Genomic DNA, 25,408 nt, shown 5'->3' on the forward strand with positions numbered 1-25,408 from the left:
TATCATGAATATTATGACAAATTCAAAATGTAAAAAATGTTCAAATCCATGTCGTGATATTGATCCTTGCAAAATTATTAGCTTTTTTACAGAAATACTAACTGTACCACTTTTCCTTTATCACTTTCAATGCGGTTTCATATAAACGTCACTCAACGTATAGACAAGCAGAAGTGAAAAGTATAAAAGTAACAGCTGTGAAACTTCTACGGCCGACATCTTTATTCAATGACCAACTGATGTGCTATGTTGACAATGTCTGCATTTCACGCGCACACGTTAATCGCAATTCATATCCAGTAATTTGTAAAATCACCGCGGAAGAGCCTTATAGCTAATACTACGCTGCTTCACTGTGTTCATAATTGATAATAGCGACTTCCTATACTAAGCGGGCCTCAATAGCTTATTCAAAGCACTTTTTCTACCGTATGCTCGCTATCACGTTTCACTCAAACGAAGGTCACAACGTTCTTACATGTGCTGCTCGTTGCGCTGCGCCAAACATGCGTGACCATGTAAACCATGGTTTACGTATCTCTATAGGGGAGTGGATAAATACTAAAAGATTACGAACATGTTTACCACACGTTTCATCATACTTTTATGAAGTTGTAAAAAAGTTGCGGAATGTCCGACAAAACAATCCTTCCTATGACGTCAAAATGTTTATTTATAACGCATGAGATTTTTTACACGCTGGGTAAAATTTCACCATTTTTGAAATTCTTAAAAAAATGGACAACAACGACGAGTTTAAACGACGGATATGTAATGAGGCTGAAACTCTTGTAAAGGATTTTCTCCCGAGAAAAATAACAGAGTACGACAGCTTGCTTCAAGAAAACGATTTCAATCTAGTCAATATCTTTGAGGTCAAATCTTCAACCATCGAATCCTTAAAAGATTTGGACCAGAGCAAAGAAAACACGTTGGAATCTGGAGAAACCAACTCTTCAAGCAAACCGGAACGAGTGTTTGCTACAAATGAGTATATAACACGATTAGTTGACCGTTTAAAACCCGAAATTATTACTCTCCTTGAGGCTGTGGGTACATTGAGAATGTGGGTCATATTGCTAATACCAAAAATCGAGGATGGAAATAATTTTGGCGTTGAGGTAATTGCATCAAACCAATTTGCAGTTTATTTTTACCATGGTCAATTATCATACAAGTATAGACGTTTTCTTAATAGATTTCAAATACCAGGTCTCGTTATTAGGGTATACGCAAAGGGTATCATGCGAACCAGAGTATCTATACGGTAAACATTATTCAAGCATATAGTAGCCTAATGTGGGGTAAGATGAGACACCGTTAGCACCTAAATTCAATATTCCCAGATCGTGTTTCAAACAATTAACCACGCTATTTTAGAGTCGTAGGGCGATAACGGTTATACGATTCCGTAAATACTCTGTTTACTATTAAAAGGATGCACAAAAGCCCCATCTTACCCTACCATAGTTAGGATTCTTAATGTGTAAGATCTGTTATTTAAAAAACTACATATAAATGCATTGCATAAAAACCTACCAGGTCCAGGAGGAAACCTTGGGAGAACTTAAGACGGTGGAACAAGAGTTAGCGTCAAACCAGGAACAAATAGCTGGTTATTTTCTGTCGCGAGCAAAAGTAATTAGTCAGCTTTGTAAAAGGCCTGGTGTACAAGATTACAAACGCTTCGTCGAAGAAGAAGACGAGAAACAGTTCGTCAGTATGCGGTTAATGGTGGCCGAGTTAAGAAATGCATGTTCTTCACTGCATGACCTTATCAACAAAAATATTGACAAAATCAAAACTCCCAGGAACCGCAATACTATGAGTAGCATCTATTGAAATGAATACAAAACTAAAAAAATATGAATTTCGAATTATTTCACAGTATGAAAAGGTAGGATATGACACCTTTTAATTCTAATTACTCGGCATATTTGGCAGTAAACAAAGAACATTTAAATAATTATAAAACCATATCTTTCCGACTTACCAAAGGTGTCCCATCTTCCGCCAGATACAATAGCTTTCTAACTACTGAAGCTAGAAACCCCATTTACGCTGGTTCAAAGTGTAAAAAAATACCAAATTCAATATTTTGGGGATCTATTACCTAGCCTGATTAAAATTAATTTACTTCGAATTAAAATCAAAAAAAGTATTGACAAAGACGCGTGTACTTTTTATTATTGTCAACCGGCGTGGCAGGGCTGTTCAAGCTCGTGTCTATTTCACATTAACAACGACGAAGTTACATAAGAATACAGACGCTTAAAACAACCTGCCAACATACCGAGCTTATAAGCGAATATGCGGGCAATGGAACTTTTGGCAACCAGCTGGAATAAAAGCGTTTACGGCACGAAATAAAAGTACAAAACAATTGAAATCAATAAGCATGCTAAAAGCGCGACGCAGTGCAACAAGCCGCCGATCTTGTTCGAAAATATACATTTACACACGTTCAGGCGGTAAAATAAAACGTGTACGGCGATAACGTAAGTATAGAATATATTTCTTTAGTCTATGTATATATGATTATGCACTGCGAGCACGTACAGAAATGTTGTGGGCTATGTACAGCGAAAAACGAGCGCGAAAAAAAACATATTGCTTTGGGAAAAAACTGCGAAAGGACACAAAATGTATACACCTATAACGGGCAAGCGAAACACCTTCGGAAATTTGTAGACTTTTAGAAAGTTAGTTCAGATGCTGATTCAGTCGAAATACAATAACGCGTGACAGTTTTGTGACATGTGGTGTGGTTAATTGTAAATTATACAGTGTCTGTAAGCAAGTTCATTTTGTACCAATCGTACTGTCGATTAAGAATATTTTTTAGGTTAAAAATGGTTTTAAAGTGGTAAAATAAACCAACGTGGTTAATTTCTTTCATAGGAAAGTGGCGTTACAAAAAAAGTAATCAAACATTGTCTACTATTTGTGGTCGATTCGCTCGGCGAAAGGGATTTTAAGACGAGGCAAGCTAAGCGGCTCGCTGTATTTGAAAATTTGGCAAGTTGATGAAAACCAATGTGAGCGATGAGCCGCTGATATAGTCTGTTTGTACAAGTCGAGTCGAGGGCTTTTGGTCTCTCACAATACTGTTGACCTTGGGCGCCGTCTAGCGGACGCAAACGGAGCGAATAGGGACTGCATGCGAGGAACACTACATCCATCAAACAAGTGCAAAGTGGAAGGTTGTGGATAGATAGAAAGTGTGATTGTACGTGTGCGGTGTGCAATGCCCGGCTATGTCGATGCTTGCAGATTCCTAAGTAAAATGGCAATTAAAGTAACGTTTAAACAAATTGTATTTTTTCTAGTTTTTATACATGGATAAGGTCCGAGGCACGCCCGCAAACCTGGGACCCTGGTCAGAGTTAGCTTATTACTCCAACACATACAGTGCTAACTGTTAAATTATAGACTGTAGATATGGCGCATAACCTCCTGTTATAAACCAGCAGGACTAAAACCAATCTCCAACGAAGGATAATCTCGGACCACAGTGACTAATGTTAATTTCACACTAATCTGTGAAAATCAAATTATTCGCAGGTCCTGTCTTTAACTTGAACAAAAAAAGTGGAGTCTTTATTTATATCCGCAACGGTGCGTGTATAATGAATAATTAAGTTTCAACCAAATCCATTTCGCACCTGCTGTTGGCATCCTTCATAAGCTTACTGAGAATTCCATTTAAACGTCGTTGCTTGACGTCCCTATTATCTGCATTATCTTCCATGCTGACGTCATCAGCCATCAGAGCATCAGGCTCGATGCTCTCACCTTGGCTCGGCAGGCAGACTTCTTCGTCGCCGCTACTTTCGTCTGATAGGTCACAGAAATATTGGATTTTAGAAAAAAAAACCGTTAAATCCAATGATGAAGCAACAAAATATTGAATTTTAAGACAATAAAACAAAAAATCCATCAAGTCCTAATCAGTCGTTCCTTACCATTCTCAAACGGCAATATTACAACTCATATAATGTTAGATATGTAGGTTAAATAGCTTGTTACCTTCATCAGACTTCATATTTCCATGTTCTGTTGATTTGAGCCACAAAGTTCGACGGAAAGCATTCTTCCTGTATTGCTCGGGCACCTTTGTAAGATTATAAAACTTTATTTTCAAATGCTGTCTTTAAATTTAGCGTACCAATTTAAAACGACAGGTTAATAGTCGGCAATAGCAATTTAAAGTGAACAATTTATAACTACCAGCTAATAGCCATAGACACTATAATCTCCAACCTTAAACGTGTAGGCTGTTGAGTTATCATAATAACATGATACCAAACATAATGTTACTTTACTAAAAACTGCTCTGATAAAAAGTAATGTTTTCGATCAACATTTCGTCTACCATTCGGCGAGACATCGTTAGGGTATAGTTATTTCAAGGTAAAATAAAATTTAGGTTTATACCAGAAGAGAAATTGTAAGTTTTGAGTTTGAAGCACACTTCGTATACTACTATATATAGAAACATCAGCTTAGCGTAAAGTTAAGCAAGTACTCGAGTAATTACGGCATGGATAAGCTGCTAGGTTACTCGAGTTCGTTTCCATAAAGCTAATTAGAGCGGGGTCAACATGGTACACTGGTGCGCTGTTATTGCGCAGTGTAATCAACTGGCAATAAAACGAACAATGTTTGACCTAATATAAAATCAACATTAGAATGGCCGAAGATAGGCTTAATTTAGTTCTTATGATTACCAATATATGTTTCTTTCAGTTTTACACAATTTCGCTGTTGTATATATAGTAATTAAAGGATACAAGAATAACTTTCATTTTATATATTCCACAGTATTATAGTAGAGTGGGGGAAGATGGGACACCTTTAGCACATAACATCCAAATATCCTGATCGTATTTAAATCAATTAACAACGGTGTATTAGAGTCGTGAGGGTACGGTTTTACAATTCTTTAAATGTTCTTTGTTTACTACAAAATGGGACGATAAAATAGAGTGAAAGGGTTTCTCATCTTCCCCACCCTACTATATATTTTAATTTCTAGAATTTGATCATTTTGTTGTTCAAGATAACTACACTAGCAAACAATCTATTGTTGTTTAAGATTACCACACAGTATTCTGCTTTAATTTTCACACTAGGCGTGTTATACATATAAAACCAATTAACTTACCAATAAATCTTTTGTGGGTTCAAGTTTGGATGGGTAGACGTCAAACACGTGAGGTTTGGTACATGTCGGGTATCGAGTTTTTATCACACGTTCAACTATACGGAAGGATAGATCGACACGGTGCTGGCAGATGTATATATCCTCGTCTTTCACGCCTGTGAAATGTAATCATGGTTGGTGAAACGGGTTTTCACGCCGTGAGAGGACACTTTGGCATATAAAAAAAGATGTTTTTACAGCAGAAAAATTTTCAGCAGAATTTTCAGCTCATGGTTAAATATGTAATCAACATTTTATATAATATCTGTTATCGTAAAAACCTGTTTGTTTCAGATAAAATAAGCTGTTCAATGTGTGCTGTTGAAATAAATTGGGGCAATGATGGGCCGACTCTGGCCTAAATCTTGGGGCCTACAGCACGTCAGGTTGTAGGACCTCACCCACATAAAATATAAAAAGCAATATAATTCACCTTTCGGTCGACCAAGACAATATGTTTCAAAGTCCATGAGACAGCAGATGCTTACTACCGCCTCTAGCGGAACGATTTCATGGAAAGGAGTAGCGACCAACTCGTTATTGTAAAAAAGACGACCTTCGTTATGCCTGGTGTCGTGAGGACGGAGGAAATGGTGACCGTACGCGAACTTGTCTCCGCTGTAAATAGGAATAAATATTTAGTTTTGTATTTAAAAGACACTAAAACAATTTACCTTTGTTTGTAGGTAATTATTTTTTTTAATTTTTGTTTTGTTTAATTGATAATTTAGACAACCCATAAGAGATCACTAGCTTGTAGCAATTGCCGTTATGTGTCTTGCCCAATGACTCATACGCATACAACGGTAGCGGCAGCAAGCCTCGAACCCGTAAACTTTGGGCAAGAGGTATGTGTGCTAACCGCTTTGCCACGGCGCCGTTTATAATATTCTATTAAAGGTGGTTTGACAAAAAAGTTTATATTTTTTAAAATACTTTTGCGCACACTGTAACATATGGTACACCACTAATAATTCCCTATCAATCTATACTCACTTGTCGTCCGTCCATAGCTTCTTTATACGGAAAAAGTCCATGGTGTCCGGTGTGGAGTGAGATTGGAGTCGGTAGGATGATCGTACTGGTGGTTGGCTCGATGGGCGCTGTCGAAGCCTGTGGTCGTGTATCATACGCACACAGTCGCCTGTACAATATTCAGTAATGAGCTGTCAGCGTTAATGCTGGGTAGGCATGTGTGGTGGGAATTTGATAAAAGCGGGACGAATTTTCGGATAAAATCATGGACAGTGAAGAACCGTATACATGGAGATGGATGAATGTATCGTCATTACATAAATGTAATGTGAATATACGTTTGACTTCAGTTAGAATGTTTATAATTTAACAGACTCTTTTAAGCCTAACATTTTCCGAGGCTCTCCTAATACAACATGGCATTAGGGAGATTAGACTAAGGTGTGTGTTAATAAACACAAGTCTGATTGAACTCGCATTTCACATTCAACCGTTTCGACGATTATGGCCAGAACATCTCAATCCGACTACATGCCTGGCATCAACAGCCTATGCATTATATTCTAAATGGACGAGGTTCTAAAGCGATCCACACCAAAGGACCTAGTATTTTAAGGAGTTGGCCCATTACGTCAACACCCACGGACACATACTACATTTATATCTGTGATACATAAAAAAAATAATCACTTACAAAGTAACATACATGGTAACTCGTAAGCTGGCACGAGATGTTAAACCCGTGTGATATCGACTGTCGTTTTCCGGCCACGCGAGGATAAAGTAAGTTACATCCATTCAAATATACTATAGCGAATATTAAATTAATTAAAAAACGAAGAACCCAAACCTTGTTTGACTTGCATGTCGTCCTTCATTAACGTTAGATAATATGTGTGGCCGGGTGGTGCGTTGGGTGGCTGGGGAACAACTCGAACTTGTGAGGGAACTTGTCTAGCATCGCATTCCTCGCACAAGTAAGCCCGTTCATCGTTGTAATCGTCGGGTCGTGCGTCCATGCAGTCGCAGTGTTGCCAAACCTGGATTGGGGAAAATTATTTAATGTATTGGGTGGAGGAGCGGGGTAACGTGGAAACACTATGATGGGGAACATTTACTAGGTTTAAAAAAATCGGTTACCATTTAATTGAAATATTTGAGCATATTGTGGTATGATGCCTTAGCTTAAAGTATGCTGGTTAACATAAACTACCGCGTTCGGAAAAATCACGGTAGTTTCATAGAAAAAGACCACTGGCAAAATCATGTTGATTTAACAATATAAAAGATTGTGGACACTGAAGTTTTTCGTTTAAAAACGTAGAAATTGGAAAATTGACGATAAAGGCAAAACTTACATAGCATTTCTCGCACTGTATCATGAGGCCTTCGTCCTTAAATATCCCGCATATACACCTTATGTAATCTCCGTTCTTCCTTCGTTCGTCCAGTTCTTTCTGCTGTGCCGAGCACTCCTGTGAAAAACACACAACGTCAAAAACATCTTCCACGAGCGCAAAATGGCGCCCTACACCAGCGTGTAATTGATTCTTGGTAAACGGCGTGTCGTTTCGTTTAATATTTGATGAAGCACGGCTCGAGCAAAACAACAAACCTTCTTCTTTTCGTCCTCTTCGTCTTCGCCCAGCGTTGCTGCGGCCAGGGAACGAGCGCAGGCGAAGGAACGCCGCAGTCGAGCCACGTCACGGCCCAAAGTCGATTTTCTGCCGTGGTATTTCTGCGAGAGAATCGATTTTATCGGGGAGCTTGGAATTTGATAAGACTGCGCTGTATAGGAATGTGTCTGCTTACTGGCATTTATGAGTCTTATTATACAGCTCTCAGCAAAACACTGCGCAATGTTACAGGCATACAGTTCCAATATACATGGCGAAGTATTTAACTTACCTCCGCGTTTCTGAACACTCGTTGAAGATCGACGCAAAACTCCTGGAAATTTTCGTATTCTTTCGTCACAATCTTTTGTTCCACGAAACTCAAATCAACCGGGTCAGTCACGTGGTCGTAATACTCGGGATTCCTGTGACGTGACAGAGGAATATTCGATAAACGTCACAATAGATATTGTGATGCAATAAGCAGTACTAAGAACTTCAATTTACTCACCGCATTAGATAAACATATCGGGTGTATTGAACGTTACATTTTATAAGATATAGTAGGGTGGGGAAAGACGGGACACCTTCAGCACATAATATTCAAATATCCTGATCGTGTTTTAAACAATTAACAACGGTATATGGGAGTCTTGAGGATATGGTTTTTATAATTCTTTAAATGTTCTTTGTTTACTAACAAATGGGACAAGAAAATAAAATAAAAAGATGTCCCATACCACCCCAACCTACTATATAATACTGTTAAAAAAAAGTAAAAATCTTCTAAAATAGATTGCTTAAAAAATATTTTTCACTAACTGCAGTATATTTCCCATTAGGCCGCAGAAAAACAAGGATTATGTAACTTAAGCGTCACGCTGTGGCAAAGGTGGAATACGTATTATGTGAGCTTACATAACAGCAAGGCGTAAAACCGTCAAAGCGTGAAAATACTGATGGTAAATAAACAACTTACTGGGTTTTTGAAGGTAAATTAATGAACGGTATTGCGACTGAAACTCCGTTTTCGTCTTTGCAAGTCATGACTGCAGTGAACACGTCATTGATTGCGTCACGTAGCAAAGTGGATTTCGTAGATGTCTGTGTATAGATAGCGGTTTAATAAAAAGGAAAAGTTTTATTAATATTTTGTATAATTTTTATGTGAAAAATTTTGTATGAATAAACCTCATATAGGTATAGTTGAAAATAAAAACGCAGGAATCTAAAAATCACGCAGCATTTTTTAGTAATATTACAAGTTTTTTTCATATTTTATGGCCAATTAATTACTCGTAAAATGCAGTTAAAAAGTTTTTTTTTCCATGAAATCGCATGGCTTTTAGCGCACAGCAATTTTTATATGAGCCTTTATATGAAAGTGATTATTATATATGAGATATGATAATAGAGTTAAATCACTTCGTTTACCTCTGACTCGTCGCTCTCGTGATCTGGAAAAATAATTGCAGGTCAGTGTTGGGAGGCGTATACTTATATATAGGAAATACACACCGGTGTTTGATGAAGTACCACAGACGAAATTATGAGTAAGAATAAGATAGCTTGAACAAACAATGAGATTGTCATCAAGGGATTATGGTCCGAATTCTTTAATTTTGAATCACGGTTTATACTAAAAGCATTTTAACACTCACTAGGAAGGTATTTTAAAATATTTTGAGGTTGGTAAGTCTCGCTATACCTGTATCGTCGTGGGGGTGGGTTCGCGGAGACGACTTTTCGTGGTTAATTTTCGTCTGTATAGAATACAATATATTAGTGGGGTAAGATGGATATCGTTAGCATATAATATCTCATATTTTCCAATCGTGTTTAAGCGGTGAAAAAAGCTTTGAATTCTGTAAATATTTTGTTGTTTACCACCCAATGGATAAAGGAAAAGAAAAACAGAACCCAGCTTTTCTTTGACCAAATCTACCTTGGATTTTCAATATTTTTTACGCAGTAAATCCAATTACGAAGCCATGCCACATGTGGTGTACGGTTGATCGTTTCGGAGATAAAAATGCAGGGCACAATTTACACAAAGTGGGTACCTGGCGCATGTTGCGAAGCAGGAACAGCCGAGATCGCTTCACAAACTTTTTTTCGTCCTCTGATATCGAAGGCATCTGTTCGACCTTGTATTTTCTCGTGCCCACTTCAATATTCTGGTCCTGAGGTACATAAAGTTTGATCTATCGTCCGCGCACGTCATAATACTCAAGATAATTTCGCTTGTGACGTCACAAGAGCCAAGACAAATGCCTGCGGCCGGGAATTATGTTTCGGTGTTACGTCAAAGCGACGAGCTGGTACGTAATAGCAGCGTTATTTGACTGCAGAAAGCAAAACAACGTGCGAACTAACAATAGTACAAACGCCTATTGCATTTTAAAAGTTTGTGGTATACTGCCCCTCGCCGGGCTAGATTCCACTTGGCCATAATTGCAGAAATGTACATGTATATAACACTGCGTTATGCATCTGAATTAAATTTCCATCGATCAATACTAAGCCATATAATCCTGTAGTGCATACGGGAGCATGGGTGGTAATCACATTTGGTTTAACATTGTGCCTTAATTTAAAACGAATGTTGCTGTAGTTTATCAGCGATTCTATACTGCTTGAAATGAACACAATATCCATTAATAACCAAGTCTACATATTACAAATTTAAATAATCCGATATTTAGAGCAGACGAAATTACAGCCGATTTTTTTAAAAATTATGTTGTGATAAGGCTTATAACAGCAACTGTGGAAAACGTATAAGAAACATTGGAATTAATCTTTAAATAGTGGAGATCATTAAGCTAATTAAAATAACGAAGACGTTTTTTTGTTCATATTAACCTGTGTTGTTGTTGAATATAAATGTGTTTCACATGATGCGTGTTTTGGTCGACGTTCTTTGGTCGGGTGGAGCGTGCTCCTCGTTTTTCCTCCTTGCTCCGCTCCTCTTTGCGTCTTTCCACCAATCACTCCTCGGCATTCCGAGCTACCGCATCTGTGACGTCACAAAGTCCATTAACGTCGCTGTTGCTACGATTGGATGCAGCGTGACGTACATGGGGCGGGATGTGGATTGAACGAGAATAAGTCGAGCGTTGGTACTTTAATTTGTGAAACACAATCCGTTATGCAACACGATCATTTGCTATTTTTGGGGTAATTTAACTCCTGCAACGTTGCGTGCGGTTCCGTCTAATTTAGAAGTGCGGATGCTGCAGCATTTACAAGCTAAAACTTTTAAAATTCTGTCAAAATGGCCGAACGAGACACGCAGTGGAATTTTAATATAATTAACTCTCGAGGGGCGGGCTTGTTGGCAGACATCAGCAAAACCTCAGGCTTGGACCACTCGCAAGCAATTTGCCTCGCTAGGATCACAAGCATGCTTACTTGGCTTGTATTGACGGGCTTTTCACAGCTTTCCGTTTGTTTACAGCAACAATAACCCATACCTGCCTCCTAGACGAAGGTTAAAGGGCTTCGAATATATTAATGTCGGGGATTTACGGAGCGCGGGGACCAGCTCTGCATTTTTCATGCTGTTGCGGTCGGAAAGTAATTATTTTGGTCGGGCTGTCAAATTTCCATTTCCACTCGACCGCCTGCCCCTGAAAGCTTGGGTAAAAAGTACCTGCACGGCTGCTGGCGGTCCAGGTTATATGCGTGGAAGTTGTAGTCGTACGTGAGCTCTTCGCTGCTGACGATTGGGCGTTTTGCGAATAAACCGACCCTGTATTCACCATTCACAACCCATTTCTGCATCTCACAGTTCGGTTGGCAGCTGCAAACGAAAATATATAATAATGGTAACTCCATATGGGACTGTTATGCAAAAATCATGTATAAGTACATTCGTTATAGAGAGTCGTACAGTCCGTTTATTTGCACTAGAAAACACATTACGGCACGAAAACAATACAATGGATTTCATAAAAAATAGTATAAAACTGTATATAAATTCGATTTGATATGAAAAAATGTGGAACGGATAAGAGCCGAAAACTCCAATATTGGCAAAATTTCCTGCATTTTTGGCTTTGCTCCAAAGTTACGCAATGTAGAGTAAGCACAAGCCCACAAAGCTCACCTGTGGTTCACAAATCTTCCCTCATTAGCAAGTCTGTAGCCGTCAATCACCGTACCAGCCTCCAATTGAACACAATAATGGTCATTATGAGCGTTGTAATTCTCAATTGTTCGACGCCGGAACTCGCGTTCGCTCACAACCTCACCGACGTATTCCAGTAAGAACTGGCCTGAACCGGTACAACCGCTTGTAAATACGAGGTGAAACAGGTGCGAAAGATTACCGGTAACATATGTAGCAATTATATATACCGGGTTCACGTAGGTGGATTTTATTCAATAGATTTGAAGAATTTATCTAATACTATGGCAAATTTCATCATTTAGTTACAAGTTTCTGACTACACATTGAAATTCAATCGTGTTTTTCATTTTCTTCTGTAAAATATATAATTAGATTATACTGGTCGCGTGTATGATAAACAGATTCGTGTAAAGATGAACCATTCACTGTGTATAAAGTACAGGTATCGGTGCAACACACGAACTCTTTGTTAGCTTGTTTCGTCAGCGATATAAATAAACGTCGCTGTAATAATGCGCTCAGCACTAAATACACGTCATACATACGGTTTACGTTGATTTTTAACGACGCTGTAGCCAAAACACTACCGTCTATACGATATAAATTTATAATACTGTGCGGTAAGATGATGCGTACCGAAACCATATAATATCACATATTTACTTATCGTGTTTTTAACAATTAACAACCATCTTTTGGAGTCGCGGACGACTAGGTTTAATAAAATTTTTTAACTTTTTTTTCTAGCAAATGGTCGGAAAAAAGTATGTTTCTTACCTTCAGGTATATCAGAGTTGGTACGAACCCCCCAACCACGATCGTTGGTTCGAAATCTTTCGAGATCTTTCCACCACTGTTGCTTCTGTATACATCGGTTCGCACACCTGCGTTAAAGTTACGAGCAAAGTTTTAGCTATTTTTAAACAGAACTTTTCACATCAACAGTTTGCAGCGGAGTAAGAAAATCTGTTTCGGCGATAGAATATAGTATTAATAGTAACACCGACACATGTTTGGCGGAAATTGGATATTTAAACTGCACTATAAGCAAAACTTTTGCCATTAACGGTACTTTTTTAACACGAGCGTAGTAGCAAAATCAATATTCGTTTTGGGCTCAAGCTGAATATTTAACTTAAAATGCGCGTTATGCAGCATTATGTTAATGCGTAAAGTAATGAATGTTTGAGACGTATATGACGAAGTATTAAAACTTTTCTACACTGTGTTCAAGAGAAAAGCACCAATGAGATATTATCTTTACCCAACAGTTTCAACTGTGGGGTTAACAATAGCAGCGGATATTTAATTTGGTAAAAAGGTTACAATGTAAAAAAACGTGTAGAAAAAAAGGCGCATTCGATTTGCGCAATGCTTGCTGTTGTGATTGTTTAAGATAAGCAAAGGGCTTCCTTCTAAGAAAGCGTTTATCCCGGATCGAGTGGTCTTATACCGGGATGCGGTTAGATTTCAATATTCCCATTAATGAATCCGGACTCCCACCGTGTAAGGGTTGCGGGCGGTGGTCTCGTAACAATACGCTTCCGAATTAGGAACCCGAATCCCAAACCTCCTATGAGGGATGGAAATGTCGATGTTTCATGGAATATGGGAACGGCGGTCAACCGCATATTAACAAAATGGCGCTGACCCGACTACATCAGTGCGTCATTGTTTAAGCGAGCAGACATCAAAACCGCATAGCCAGATTACGTAAATTGGGTATCAGAGAGCTCGGGATCTAATTTTAGCCAGCTTTGAATCGGAGCCGCCTTCAAACTTGTGTGACGTCACGGGCTGTTGAATTAGCGCTCGTAAAGTGCTCGTTCAGATTAATTCGTTTGTACATCCGCGTGCAATTAAACTTAAACCGTTAAAACTGGGCGACAAAACAAAGTAATACGAATGAAAGCAACAATATCATTGGTTCAACCTAGCCGTGATTGCTGTAAAAAAGGCACGAAGTTTGTCCAAAAAAGCGATGAACTTACATATTAAGCCCAGATGCTGCATGTACGTTTTTTGGCTATAATGCTGACATAATGTATGAAGACAAAAGCGCATTGTTAAGGCGTAAAATATATAGTAATATTGCCGTAGGCTGCGGGAATGGTTATTCTCTCCTTTAAATCGTGCCATGACTACCAAGCCTATATACCAACAACATTTATTTAGATTTGCGAAAACACCGAAAAAAAACACGTTTATTTAAAATATGGTGGTTAGAATAAATTACGCTTACCTAATAAAACCGATTGGTGTCTACCTATTAAATATGATACGGTAGGAAGGCATAAGAAAACGTGACTTCAGCGAGCATACACTTACTTGTCTTGGCACGGACAGGTGTCGGGGGAACACTCAATATACATGAGTCGGTTGAGACATTCCTTTCCGCAGCCATGGACGTCAGAGGAGAGGGAATGAATGTCGGAAAGGGTTTGGCAGACGCATACATGTTCCTCTTGCTCGCATGTCGGCTGGCTGTCCACGTACACGTCTGGGTAATATATAAGAGTCATATAAATATGCGGAACTAAAGGGGCTCGGAATATTTTAATGGTTGAAGACGCATGTGGAAAGTAAATTAATAAAACAGGTTTTTGCATTTTGTTAGTTTCGTCTTAAACGGGTGGGAAATTTTAACAAGTGATCAAATTAGATAAGTGTAGTTTTACATGGGGTGTGTCGTGTGTACGGCTGTACCATGTACTACGAATCAAATTTAACAACCTCATTTCGGTTGTTTTACAAGCACATATGGCATGTTCATTACGTAAATGTACGGATATCGTTAAATCGGCGTAACTGTTTACTGTTCTCGCGCTGTTCGGTGGTCTTTGGTAAGCTTCCAGACAACATGTCTGCTCTATGTCTGGCATGGTCGCCAGACTAATTTAAATACACACAGCTATCAGATGGCATTTATCGGAAATTGAATGACATTTAAAGTTCATATTCTGAAGACTTTATTAAAAGAAAAAGCAGAAAACGGTTCCAAGATAATTTAAATTTTAAAACAACAACACCAAAGTGGAAAACTACAAAAAGAATATCCCAAACCCTCTTACAATACTCTAACTAACAATGAATGACCGATTGGTAACACGCTTGGGTTGTTAACTTTGAATGGTCAGTTTTAGAATGTAAACACATCACAGCAAATACATCATCTATATAAGTTGTTGCTCCCAGGCATATAATTAAGTCAAATAGAGCTCTCATTGCACTTTATTACTCTGCTGACCAACGTTTAAAATTCAATGCAGTTTGCCTTAATATGGTTAATATGAATATTACATTGATAATGGTGACCTGATTAGAATGTGAAAACATTGGTAAGCAAATACACGTTTATTACCAGAAAAACTAAACTAAAATTCATTGCCATTTTAAATAACTAATGCGCTGCACAGAAGATTTTGTTCTATTAATGATCTAACAACTGTGGTTTAGTCGCTGTATCCCGTTTTATCGTTTAAAATATTCCTAAATCTTTGCTACCGTAATCGAAGAGGCAAATAAAAAATTATTATTATTATCAAGTACTAAATCACCAACAAAGCTCTAATATATAGTAAGATGGGACGCCTTTTCATTCTATTTTATTGTCTCATTTGGTAGTAAACAAAGAACATAAAAGAATTATAAAACCGTATCCTTAATGATTTTCATAGACCGTTGTTATTTGGTTACTTAAAACATGATTAGGATATTTGTATATTATGTGCTAAAGATGTCCCATCTTCCCCCACATCACTCTTAAATACACAATGTCTTCACCAAGCAAAATAGTCTACAAAAATAAACTTACTTTTTTCAATCTTAATGAACTGTGTGGCAAGATCCTGGCTTGGCGAGATTAGTTTGCGGTTGTACATCCACCATATGTTAAATGGAAGCTGGAAATCTTTTCTTGATTTTAAGAGGAAGTTGCCGGCATGAATCGGCATCGGGAGCAATTCATTGACATCTTCGTCTTCAACATCCTCACCACTAGATGGGGTTAAGGTTTTAGTTTGCAATTACTTTTTTAAATATTTTTTTGAATAACCTTTTTTAAAGATTTCTTGAACTACTTTTTTTTATGATTTTTTCGACTACTTTTTTTAAAAAAAATTTGAAATACTTTTTACCGAACTACAGAAATGCTTCATGCAATTTTTGTGACTTCATAGTTTCGTTCTCATCTCATACATTATAAATATTAACTGATGTTGCGTTTATTTGTCTAAAAAACATTGTCTAGAACTCTGCTTCTCCAAAGTATAATGCTATGTATAGGAATAAGCATAGGCATAAAAATTAATACAGATAAGGGGGAGATACAGTTTTATACTAAACTGTAAATTCGTCCGTGTATGGAATTAAACTGCATATAAAAGTTACAGGATACTAACATGGTATTACATTTAAAAATCAGAATATTTTAGAATAAAAAAAGGCTATACTAAGATTCCAATGTGTATCATTAAAAATGATTTTAATTCAGTAATAATCGAACACAACAGTAATAGAAACTGAATATTTACATCATATCCTACCTTTGTGTTTTGAAGTGGGATGAAAATAGCCCAGACTTAAGGAAAGTTTTTTTCCGTTGTGGAAGAAGCATTGAAGTGGATTGGCCATCTGCTATTGATCTGCGTGGGTGGAAAATAATTAAATTGTGTGGACTTGGTGCAGTGCAGAAAGCAAAGCAACATTAATCACAATTAATTGCTACTTTTAAAGTAGATTTGGATAAGCTCGCATAGCTTTATACTAATTGCACGAGACTTCTCAAGAATAAGCAGTAATTCATGCAATTCAAAAATAAATTTCTTGCTGTTTTATACACTTATTAAATTCTTTGCCATTGTCGAAAATATTTTCACAATTATTCAGCAGTATTGTTCTTAGTCAGAGATAACAATCTGTTGGCATATGAGCCAATACACTTCCAGGAAAAGTCAAAATTGACTCACATTCCAGCAGCAGAGGCATGCCCAACTTGCTTCTCTTTCCTGTTTTGCATCAAATTCAAATCTGACGCGTCGCCATAAAAGTCAAGTTGGGTGGCTTCGTCTGCACATGGACTTGAAACTTCGCTTTCATTCGATATTTTTCGAGCAGCATGACTGAGTTTTCCAGCTGCGGCTGTCTCCACACCCTCCTCTAACTAAACATATCAGTTACATGTTTTTGACACGGTTCAAATCAACAATGTTTGGTGAACATGAGTGCATGGCTATTAGACTGAACAGCAGATTTTGTTAAGTTAATCCGCAACAGTAAAACATAACGAAAAAAGTGACAAAAACTAGAGATAAAACTAAACTTATATTTACTGCCACTTAAAATATTTAATGCGTTGCACAGAAGATTTTTTTCCGTTAATGATCTACCCTAAAGGAAGAACAGTATATTCAAAAACAAAGAATAAAACCACAATAAATTCAAATTAATGATCAGTTTTTGGTTTAAATTTTTGAGTTAATTGGACAATTAAAGTTAACGCCACTCACTTTTACATGACCGTTGTTATTTGCATTCGAGTTTCCTTCAGATTCCGAGTTCTCCACAGAAGTTTGTTTTCTCTTTAGTTTTGCAACCACAGATTCCAAGCTCTTTTTGCTCACAGGTTTGTGTGCGTGATCATAAACTGTGCAGCATATAGTCTTAGTCGGAGGGGTGGGTTTGTTACATTTGATTATTGCATCTTCTATTGCTTCATCCATATGCTTGTCAGCTTGCATGCCATCATACATACCAGGTGGGGGTGAATTGAGTGATCTAATCCATGAAGCAGATTGTGATTGTTGGTTAAGAGCTTTATATGACAAACAAGCACCAACTGCTACTTTTGCTTTTTGACATGAAATAGCTCCATTAGTAGACACATTAGTGGATTGTTTCAAGGTACTGCCTCGCTTGGTTTTTACAACTGTACTCTTAGTTTTTTGCGCTGTTTGCTTGAATTTTCTTGTAGCTGATGTTAGAAGACTTGAAGATCTCCTGGTTCTGTTGCGACTCTGATCCACATGAACTTGGTCTTTTTGTGAGGGCACAGATGTCGTTAAATCGTCACTTTTTCTTGGTCTACCTGGACCACGCTTTCTCGAGAAATTGTTCATTCTTGCTTTTAATGGTAGATCATCATCAGAAGTATCATTATCTGATTTAACCTGATTTGCTGTTGGTTTCTTTGTACTTTTTTCTTTCAGTAAATCAAGATTTTGGTCCTCTGGTTCATTTATTACGTTACGGCTATCAGATTTATTTTTCTTTGTGACCTTAGGTGGTCTTCCTCTTGCCTTTTTCACAGGTGGTCCACTGTCAGACTTGGACAAAGTTTTTAGATGTGACACAGTTTTCTCATCAGGTTGGGAACTGGTCTTCTTGTATTGCAGATAATCAGCCACAGCAATATCAACAGTTTTCGAAACTTTTTCAGTTGATAGTTCAGACTGAGTAAGTGTGGCAGTAATCACTGCTTTAATATGACTGACCAGATCATCAGCAAAGGGGGCTTGCTGTGATGATGTTGTAGCTTTTTCAGTATTACCTTTCTTTGATTTTTTACTGTTGTTGGAGTCCTGTTCTATAGCTTTACCAGTTTGATAAGTATCACAAAGCTGCGAATCCGCAGGAAACAGTTTATTTCCATCATTATCTCCAGCAGAGCTTGTCAAGGAACCTGGATTATTTTTCGTTGTAAAATTTGATCCAACACTGCTTGCTGAGCTGTCACTTGCATCTAGCATCGATCTCTTCATACGTGGACCTCTGGGTCTTCCAAGAGGCCATCCTCTCTTCCTCTTCCCACCTTTTTTACTGCTTCCAGGGCCCTCATCCTCTCTTAATGACTCAGAGCAAGGGACACCAGTTTTGGAGCTATCTATGTTGCTGAATTTGGAAGGTAAAGGTTCATTCCTGTATGCTGATTCACTTGTTGAAAAAATAAAGCTCTGCTCACTGTTGGCATTTGCATTGCTCATGAAAGGTCTGATTGGTGGCCCTGTGTGTTTTTTGATAAATCCGTGCGCTTGAAAAAAGTTTGACCTGCAGAATGAAGAAAATCCGTAGCGATCTGATTTTCCAAAGTTGAGCGAACTGTCTGCTGTTTCAATAGATGTAGATTTTGAAAATGAAGGATTTTTGGATTTGGAGTTTTTCGAAGGATCTCTGTATGAAAAAGCATCTCCACTAAAAAGATTGTGTTGGTTTGACATACCAGAGAACAGACCAGGTTTCTTGGCAAAAATATTCGACTTTGATACAATGGAGCTAGACAAAAACGATTCGGATTCTGAGATCTTTACATTTTGTAAACTTTGCACAAGTTCTTCCATGTTGCCAAGGAACTTCGGGTCGGAGATGCTTTTAGTTCGACGAACAAGTTTCTTCCGCTTGTGTTTGTGTTTCTTAATCAAGCTCTCATGGCCCTCAAGCCTTTTGGTTTGTTCAGACAGTTGCTCTAGCCCGCCGTGCTCCTTAATTGCATGGAAAGATGGCATAACTGAGGAAACACTAGAGCCAAACACAGCCGATGCTGCAGAGGTGGATATTCCATTTGACGAAGACTTCTTCCGAGATTTTTCGCAGGTCTGCTTTGTAACATCAGCATCTGAAGAGCTGTCTCCAGCATCATATGCCTGATCTTCATCCAGACCTGATAAACTTGAGACGCTTCTATCTCTCTTTGATGTGCTAGCAGAGTTATTTGATGTTACAGATGGACTTGAATCTTTGTGTTTAGATAGAGAAGCAGCTGATTTGGGCATGTGAGTCTTAGCGCTTGTCCTGGGTAACTGTGGAGTGGAGGACAAATGTTCTGAACTGTTGTTTATCTCGGTAGTTGTGAAAACAGAATCTGACGCCTCTCTTGATCGTTTGTGCTTGTGCTTTGATTTCTTCTTCTTCTCTTTGTTTCTTTTTCTCTTTCCATCCTCATCTCTTTCTCTTTTGTGTTTCTTTTTTTTCTTTTTCCTCTTTATCTTTTGAACATGAGTTGGAGATGGTAGCTCCAATTCTGATAACTCGGTGGCTTTCTCACTTGATAGAGAAATAGGCTTGAGGGTGCTGGACTCACTTGAAAACTGAGAAGTACTGCTTGTACTGGTTTTCTCAGCAGTAGGTAGTTTATGTTCTGCTTTACTAGAATCTACCTTATAACTAGCAGATTGGGTAGTTGGCTTCACAGTGGTAAGAGGTTCATTTTTGCTTTCTGTTTTACTATGCGGTTTCACTGATCTATTAGATTTTTCCAATTTAGGTTTCTGGACTGATTTGGATACCTTTGATTTGGAATTCACACCACGCTGCGATTGCTCCATTGCTCTGTATAGAATAGAGTCAGAGATCTTGTATTGCTTGGCAAGCTCGGAGAAAGTGTACACACCGTGTTCATTCATGCCATCTGCAGATTTATTCAGCTCTTTAGTGGAAGCAGGAGCACACTCACCTCCAAAGACTTTGCTGGAGCGAGACTTCTTTTTCTCAGCAGAAGATCCGGTTGATGCTTGTTTCCTTGTCCTCACGCCGACAGCCTTGAAAGCTCCGACTGCATCTTTTGCACTGGGAGTTTTGGTCTGAATTGAACTTTTCTTGGATATTTCCGACAACATTGTTAAAAAAGCTTCGGCTCTCTCTTTGCTCCGTCGGCTTTCTTTAGGTTTGTTGGCAATCTCCTGTATAAATCCTTTGTCATTTATGGTGTACAAGGAAACAAGATTAGATCCTGTTGGTGGAACTACAGGTGCTTTAGGTGTGTTTGTATCGGCTTTCTTTTGTGCCGCTTGCAAGGCTTCTGCTTTTAGTTTTAAATTCTGCTCAGTCATTTTTTTCGAGGGTCTACCTCTTTTTGGAATACGGTCCCTTTCTGATAACATGGGTGGTAGTTTTGGGCCTTGCACAGCAGTGACAGTTTGCCACCTTCGTACACCAATATTTCCTCCCTGGTTCGCAGATAAATTGTTGTTCGAGTTCTCACCATCATTATGATTGGTGGTTGGTTGAATGTCCGAAGGTTTAATAACTTCATTTGACTTTCCAGTTGAACCACTGCTTTTGATGGCACCATTCTCTTGTAAAAAAGCATTCTGTTGCAGAGATGAATTTTCTCTTGTGGAATCTGGAGTCATTTGCGATTTTAGTCGCACTTTCGATCGTTTTTTCTCGCTGTGTTTATGTTTTCGAAAGTCTTTCCGGTGTCCTTCTTGCAATCGGTTATTTTTAGCAATTATATTTGCATTGTTGGTGGGATCAGCAGTTGCTTTAGGAATCAAACCACGATAAGCAGTTGGATACTGTTCGGATTGTGAGCTCTGTATTTGCTCACTTGCACCATTCACCATCTTATCCCAGGAGTCATTGGTTCTGTGATGTTTTCGATGAGGATGATTGCTGCCGCCGTGAGAGTCATGTCCACTGTAGTTTTCAGTGCTCATAGTTCCCAGCTGCTCAATTCGATCATGAGCCTCATACTCTCCAGAATCACTTTGCATTTGCTTTGCTTTTAGTCGTTTTTTATGCAGCCGACGTTTTCTCCTCTCTTCCTTACGAACTGACCAAGAGTCTTTGCTCTCATTAGCCATTCTTTCTTTTTTCTTTGCCGCATTCGATGCTTCAGTAATGGACGTATGTGGTTTAGTATGTGTCCAACTTGCTTGTAAGATTTTATTCGAACCCCCGTTGCTTTGAGGATAATTCTTATTTTGAGAACTTTTCGACGCAGACTGTGCAGAAGAAGTCACATTTTCAGGAACAGGAGAATCTCCAGTTTCTTGATCAATTTCTACCACATTTTCAGCAACGGGAATCAAATTTGCCGCCGCATCAATGGAAGTATCTCCGACTAACTGCTGGAACTCCGGATCTTCATCTTGCTGCTCAACGTTTGAAAATGAGGATCCACTGCAAGGTATCTGCACCTGCTTCTGAGGATTTCCAACATCCACTTCCTGGGGACTTGGTGACTCTTCATGGCTCCCGCTGCTTACGCTGCTACTGCAGGTTTTCTCTGCATCTGAGGGGATTGGAGTGCTCGTAAGTTTCTTCTCTCCTGTCCGATCCTCCACTAAGCTCTCCTCGCTACCACTCTCATGTCTGGAGGACTTTCTGACAGTGGAAGAGTGACGAAGAGCACCAACTGTACCATTGTTATTATAAGCATCATAATCCACAACTTGTTGGTTGACGTTCTGTGTAAGTGAAACTTTGTTCATTGTGTTATAATTTGAATTCTGATGATAAGCATTGATCTGTAAAATAAAGAGAGCACCGATTAGAACCAAAACTAAAATACGTAACTCAAGCAAAGCTCTTAACTGCTTGCACTTATACACAATGCCTGCATCTCTGTAAACAATATTCTCTTTTTCTCACACTGTCGCCATGTCATATTCTGTTCTGTAACTTCCTGCTGCTTTGTTCTGTTAAGACTTCAATAAAAGCAATGTACATCATATCCTATAAAACGCGTAATATGAAACATGAATAAAACCTTCATTCACTCACCCCATATGCTGAAGACATGACTGGCATTTCTTGGCTTCTTGAAACAGATAGGTTATCCGGTCTGAGCAAAGCTGAGTTAAGTTCTTGCATGGGGAGGGAATTTTGCAGCAAATGGTTTATCTGGTTGGTTCTATGTAGGTTAAACTGCTGTTGTGGAACAAACCCTGTGTTCCCTATCACACCTTGCAAGTAGCTTTGGTCTAATCCAGTGTTAGGGTAGACAGGGATAGTAGCTTGGTTCATTTCTGGTGTTGGGTAGTGAAGACTCGAGGTGGCGTATACTTCAGATAAATTCATTGTGTTTCCTGCAGCATCCATGTTCCAGTTTTGAAGGGGAAAGTTTTGCGAAGAATCAATCTGGATTGGAGGCGGATGTAGAGGAGCCTGAAGAAACTCTCCTCCGGATGCAGGAACACTTATGTTGGACATCGGATGACCAGTGTTTTGTGGCATGCTTGTGGAGGGTGGAAAGTTATCGGACTGTTGTTGGTTGTTATTTATATCGTTGATTGTTTTACAAATGTTGGAGTGATCAATGAAGTCTTCCTTACTGTTGTTATTGTTGTTAAGCTGGTAACCGGAAACACTTGGACCTGAAATGTAATTACTTTTTAAAATAAAAACAATCTTATGTAAAATAAAAAAGATTGGGTAAATAATTCACTAAACACAGGAGTTAAAAATAGTTTTATTTTATTATAACTGGTCAGCAATACTGTGTAAGTACCTGACGTTGTTTGAACAGATCTGTTAGCTGATCCACTACCAGTACCAGCACAAGAACAGCCGGTACTTAATGTGGTTTTGTCTGGTGATACTGGAAAGTCGACAAGGTGGTTATCCTGTTGAGAAAGTTAACTTGAGTCACACATGTGGGTGAAACAAATCATAAGGAGTTACTTTTTAAATTTTACCTTTGCGCACATAATAATTATTGAGAAACAGTCTTTTAACTAAATAAAAAATATGTTTAATAGAACTTACTATCTTTTTAAAAATTAAACATACTTACCAATAAACCACCTTGAAGTACAGGATCTATGTTTTGTATGTTCTGAACAATATTTTCAGCAATATTTGCTGTGACGACAATATTGGAAGGTGCGGTTAAAATTCCGCTCTGTGTGGACGCGCCCTGTAGCTCTGCACTCTGGTTAATAAAGTTGTAGAGAAATGTAAAAAGGTCTCCACCCCTTGAGGAATCGTGTATAGCTTCACCACTGCCCGATTGCTGGTCCATAGCACATCAGGTCGCATTCGCAGGCAAGCTAACCTCACTCTCCCTGCTACAAGTGGCTGTAACAAACACAGATAGTAAGCTAACAGTTTCCTCTTGGAACTTGGTTACAGTTTCCTGTTGGAAAATTTGTTCTATATGAGGTTTTACAGAGAGGCATAGCAGGGTATTGGGTAAAGGTCGAATTTAGTGTTACCTAATTAAACATAGTATTGTAATATTCCAAATACCTGATGTTGGATCCATGTTACAACATTATTCCATTGGTAGTGAGTGTCTTGTGCTAAGCTAATATCAGTTTTATATCACTTTCTTAACACCTTGTCATAAAAAAACAAACTATTAGTTTAATATTGAAGTATTCAGTAAGTAGGCATGTGCATACAATACAAAACACTATGTTCAGTTATGTAAGTGAACTTAACCACTTCTGTCTGACACTGAACTCTGCCAATATCACGTTCCACTAAACTCAGCTTGGCACATTAATGTTAACAAAGGGATTAAATAACAGACAGGCAAATCCCACTATTGCATTGAGTTTGGGAGAAAGCAAAGAGCATTGCGCTAATTCAAATCCCATTAAACAGTAGACACTTCTGGGCACATTTGACGCACACGGCTGACGTCAGCAAATTGACAAGCATTGCTACGTTGCTGACCGTCGTTCTATGAATTGCGTACTGTTGGGAATAGTTGGTAGTAAATAAGCGACACACATTCTCTGACTTTGTATAAGGAGGAGTACAACGTGTTAAGAGCAACGTATTGTACAAACACGCAACAGTAGTGGTTTTTAATAAGTTCAGAATGCATTAACATATCAGCGTTCGATGACATACGCACTCATGTTGTACATTTTTCAATGTGCTTAATATTATGTTGGGAGTGCAAGTAGACTCAGAGAGACAATAAATCCATCGGCAGATTTGGCGAAATGAAAACATCACAAACACGTCACCGCGGGGGTGCTGAGACTACAAGCGAGAACATGTCCGTCGGTCATCGATCAATAAAACGGCGGCGTTTTAGACCCGAGAGCTACTCAGTGGAAGGGGGTCTAGTGGTCTGGTAAATGCCACCGTAGTCGGGTTTCTGATAAACAAACTTAACGCGGAGTTGTTATTAAACCCGGGCGACCGCGCACGAAAAGTAAATGCGGTTTATAACTGCACGGTTAAGTTCGCGTGCATTGAATGTCCCGACGAGCTAAAACGTTTTCGTAGGGCCATAAAAGTACCGATCCGCTGCGTGAATTAGTTGTAACACGCCCACCCTAGCCTATATCATTAATCCGGCCAAGCGCGCAATCTCCATGGCCTGCCAACCGCACGGTCTTTCAGACGAGCCCACAAAACGAACTTTCTACTGTTAAAGGTGAAAAACAACAGCGTTACTGTGCGAACTTATGGTTGAAAGGGCGCGTAAACTTAACAGAAACAAACATATCGAACGTGATAACAAATTTCCAAGCACCTCGTTTTGGTCTAACAGCGTTGAAGATCAGAAAACAAAAACCACGCATATTTTGAAACATTTATTACCTTAATAATAAAATTAATTACCAGCGTCTTAAAATAACAGCCTGTCATCTGGTAATAAACTCCGCTATTTCAAGTAGAAGTATTTAATACTTGAATACTGACATGCCAACATGGCTATACGGAAAATACGACAGGCAGTTCTTTCGAATCCCTTGTCGGTTTTAATTAAATCGATACTAACGACCAATGTTTTAA

General features: G+C 38.6%; 2 protein-coding genes across 2 annotated transcripts; one reads left to right on the top strand and one right to left on the bottom strand.

The window, feature by feature from the left end:
• The first annotated feature begins 125 nt into the window (after positions 1 to 125).
• On the top strand, positions 126 to 2,620 carry LOC100178098 (proteasome activator complex subunit 3-like). Its single transcript, XM_002121857.4, has 2 exons — positions 126 to 1,121; positions 1,543 to 2,620. Exons 1-2 carry the CDS (start codon positions 738 to 740, stop codon positions 1,840 to 1,842), a joined length of 684 nt encoding a protein of 227 aa, XP_002121893.1. The 5' UTR covers positions 126 to 737; the 3' UTR covers positions 1,843 to 2,620.
• On the bottom strand, positions 2,160 to 24,021 carry LOC778906 (absent, small, or homeotic discs 1 homolog). Its single transcript, XM_002121798.5, has 27 exons — positions 23,900 to 24,021; positions 23,445 to 23,728; positions 23,160 to 23,274; positions 22,433 to 23,025; positions 17,440 to 22,176; positions 16,900 to 17,093; positions 16,477 to 16,575; positions 15,747 to 15,928; positions 14,261 to 14,432; positions 12,710 to 12,816; positions 11,909 to 12,077; positions 11,453 to 11,602; positions 10,663 to 10,816; positions 9,861 to 9,980; positions 9,506 to 9,560; positions 9,232 to 9,254; positions 8,777 to 8,901; positions 8,090 to 8,222; positions 7,797 to 7,919; positions 7,540 to 7,656; positions 7,032 to 7,221; positions 6,203 to 6,350; positions 5,640 to 5,824; positions 5,168 to 5,322; positions 4,030 to 4,114; positions 3,666 to 3,837; positions 2,160 to 3,277 (listed from the first exon to the last, which is right to left on the bottom strand). The coding sequence occupies exons 2-27, from the start codon at positions 23,670 to 23,672 to the stop codon at positions 3,256 to 3,258; spliced, it is 8,553 nt and encodes a 2,850-aa protein (XP_002121834.1). The 5' UTR covers positions 23,673 to 23,728; positions 23,900 to 24,021; the 3' UTR covers positions 2,160 to 3,255.
• Positions 24,022 to 25,408: the final 1,387 nt, after the last annotated feature.

This window comes from Ciona intestinalis, chromosome 4 (assembly GCF_000224145.3).
Source record: "Ciona intestinalis chromosome 4, KH, whole genome shotgun sequence".
Classification (NCBI taxonomy): Eukaryota; Metazoa; Chordata; class Ascidiacea; order Phlebobranchia; family Cionidae; genus Ciona; species Ciona intestinalis.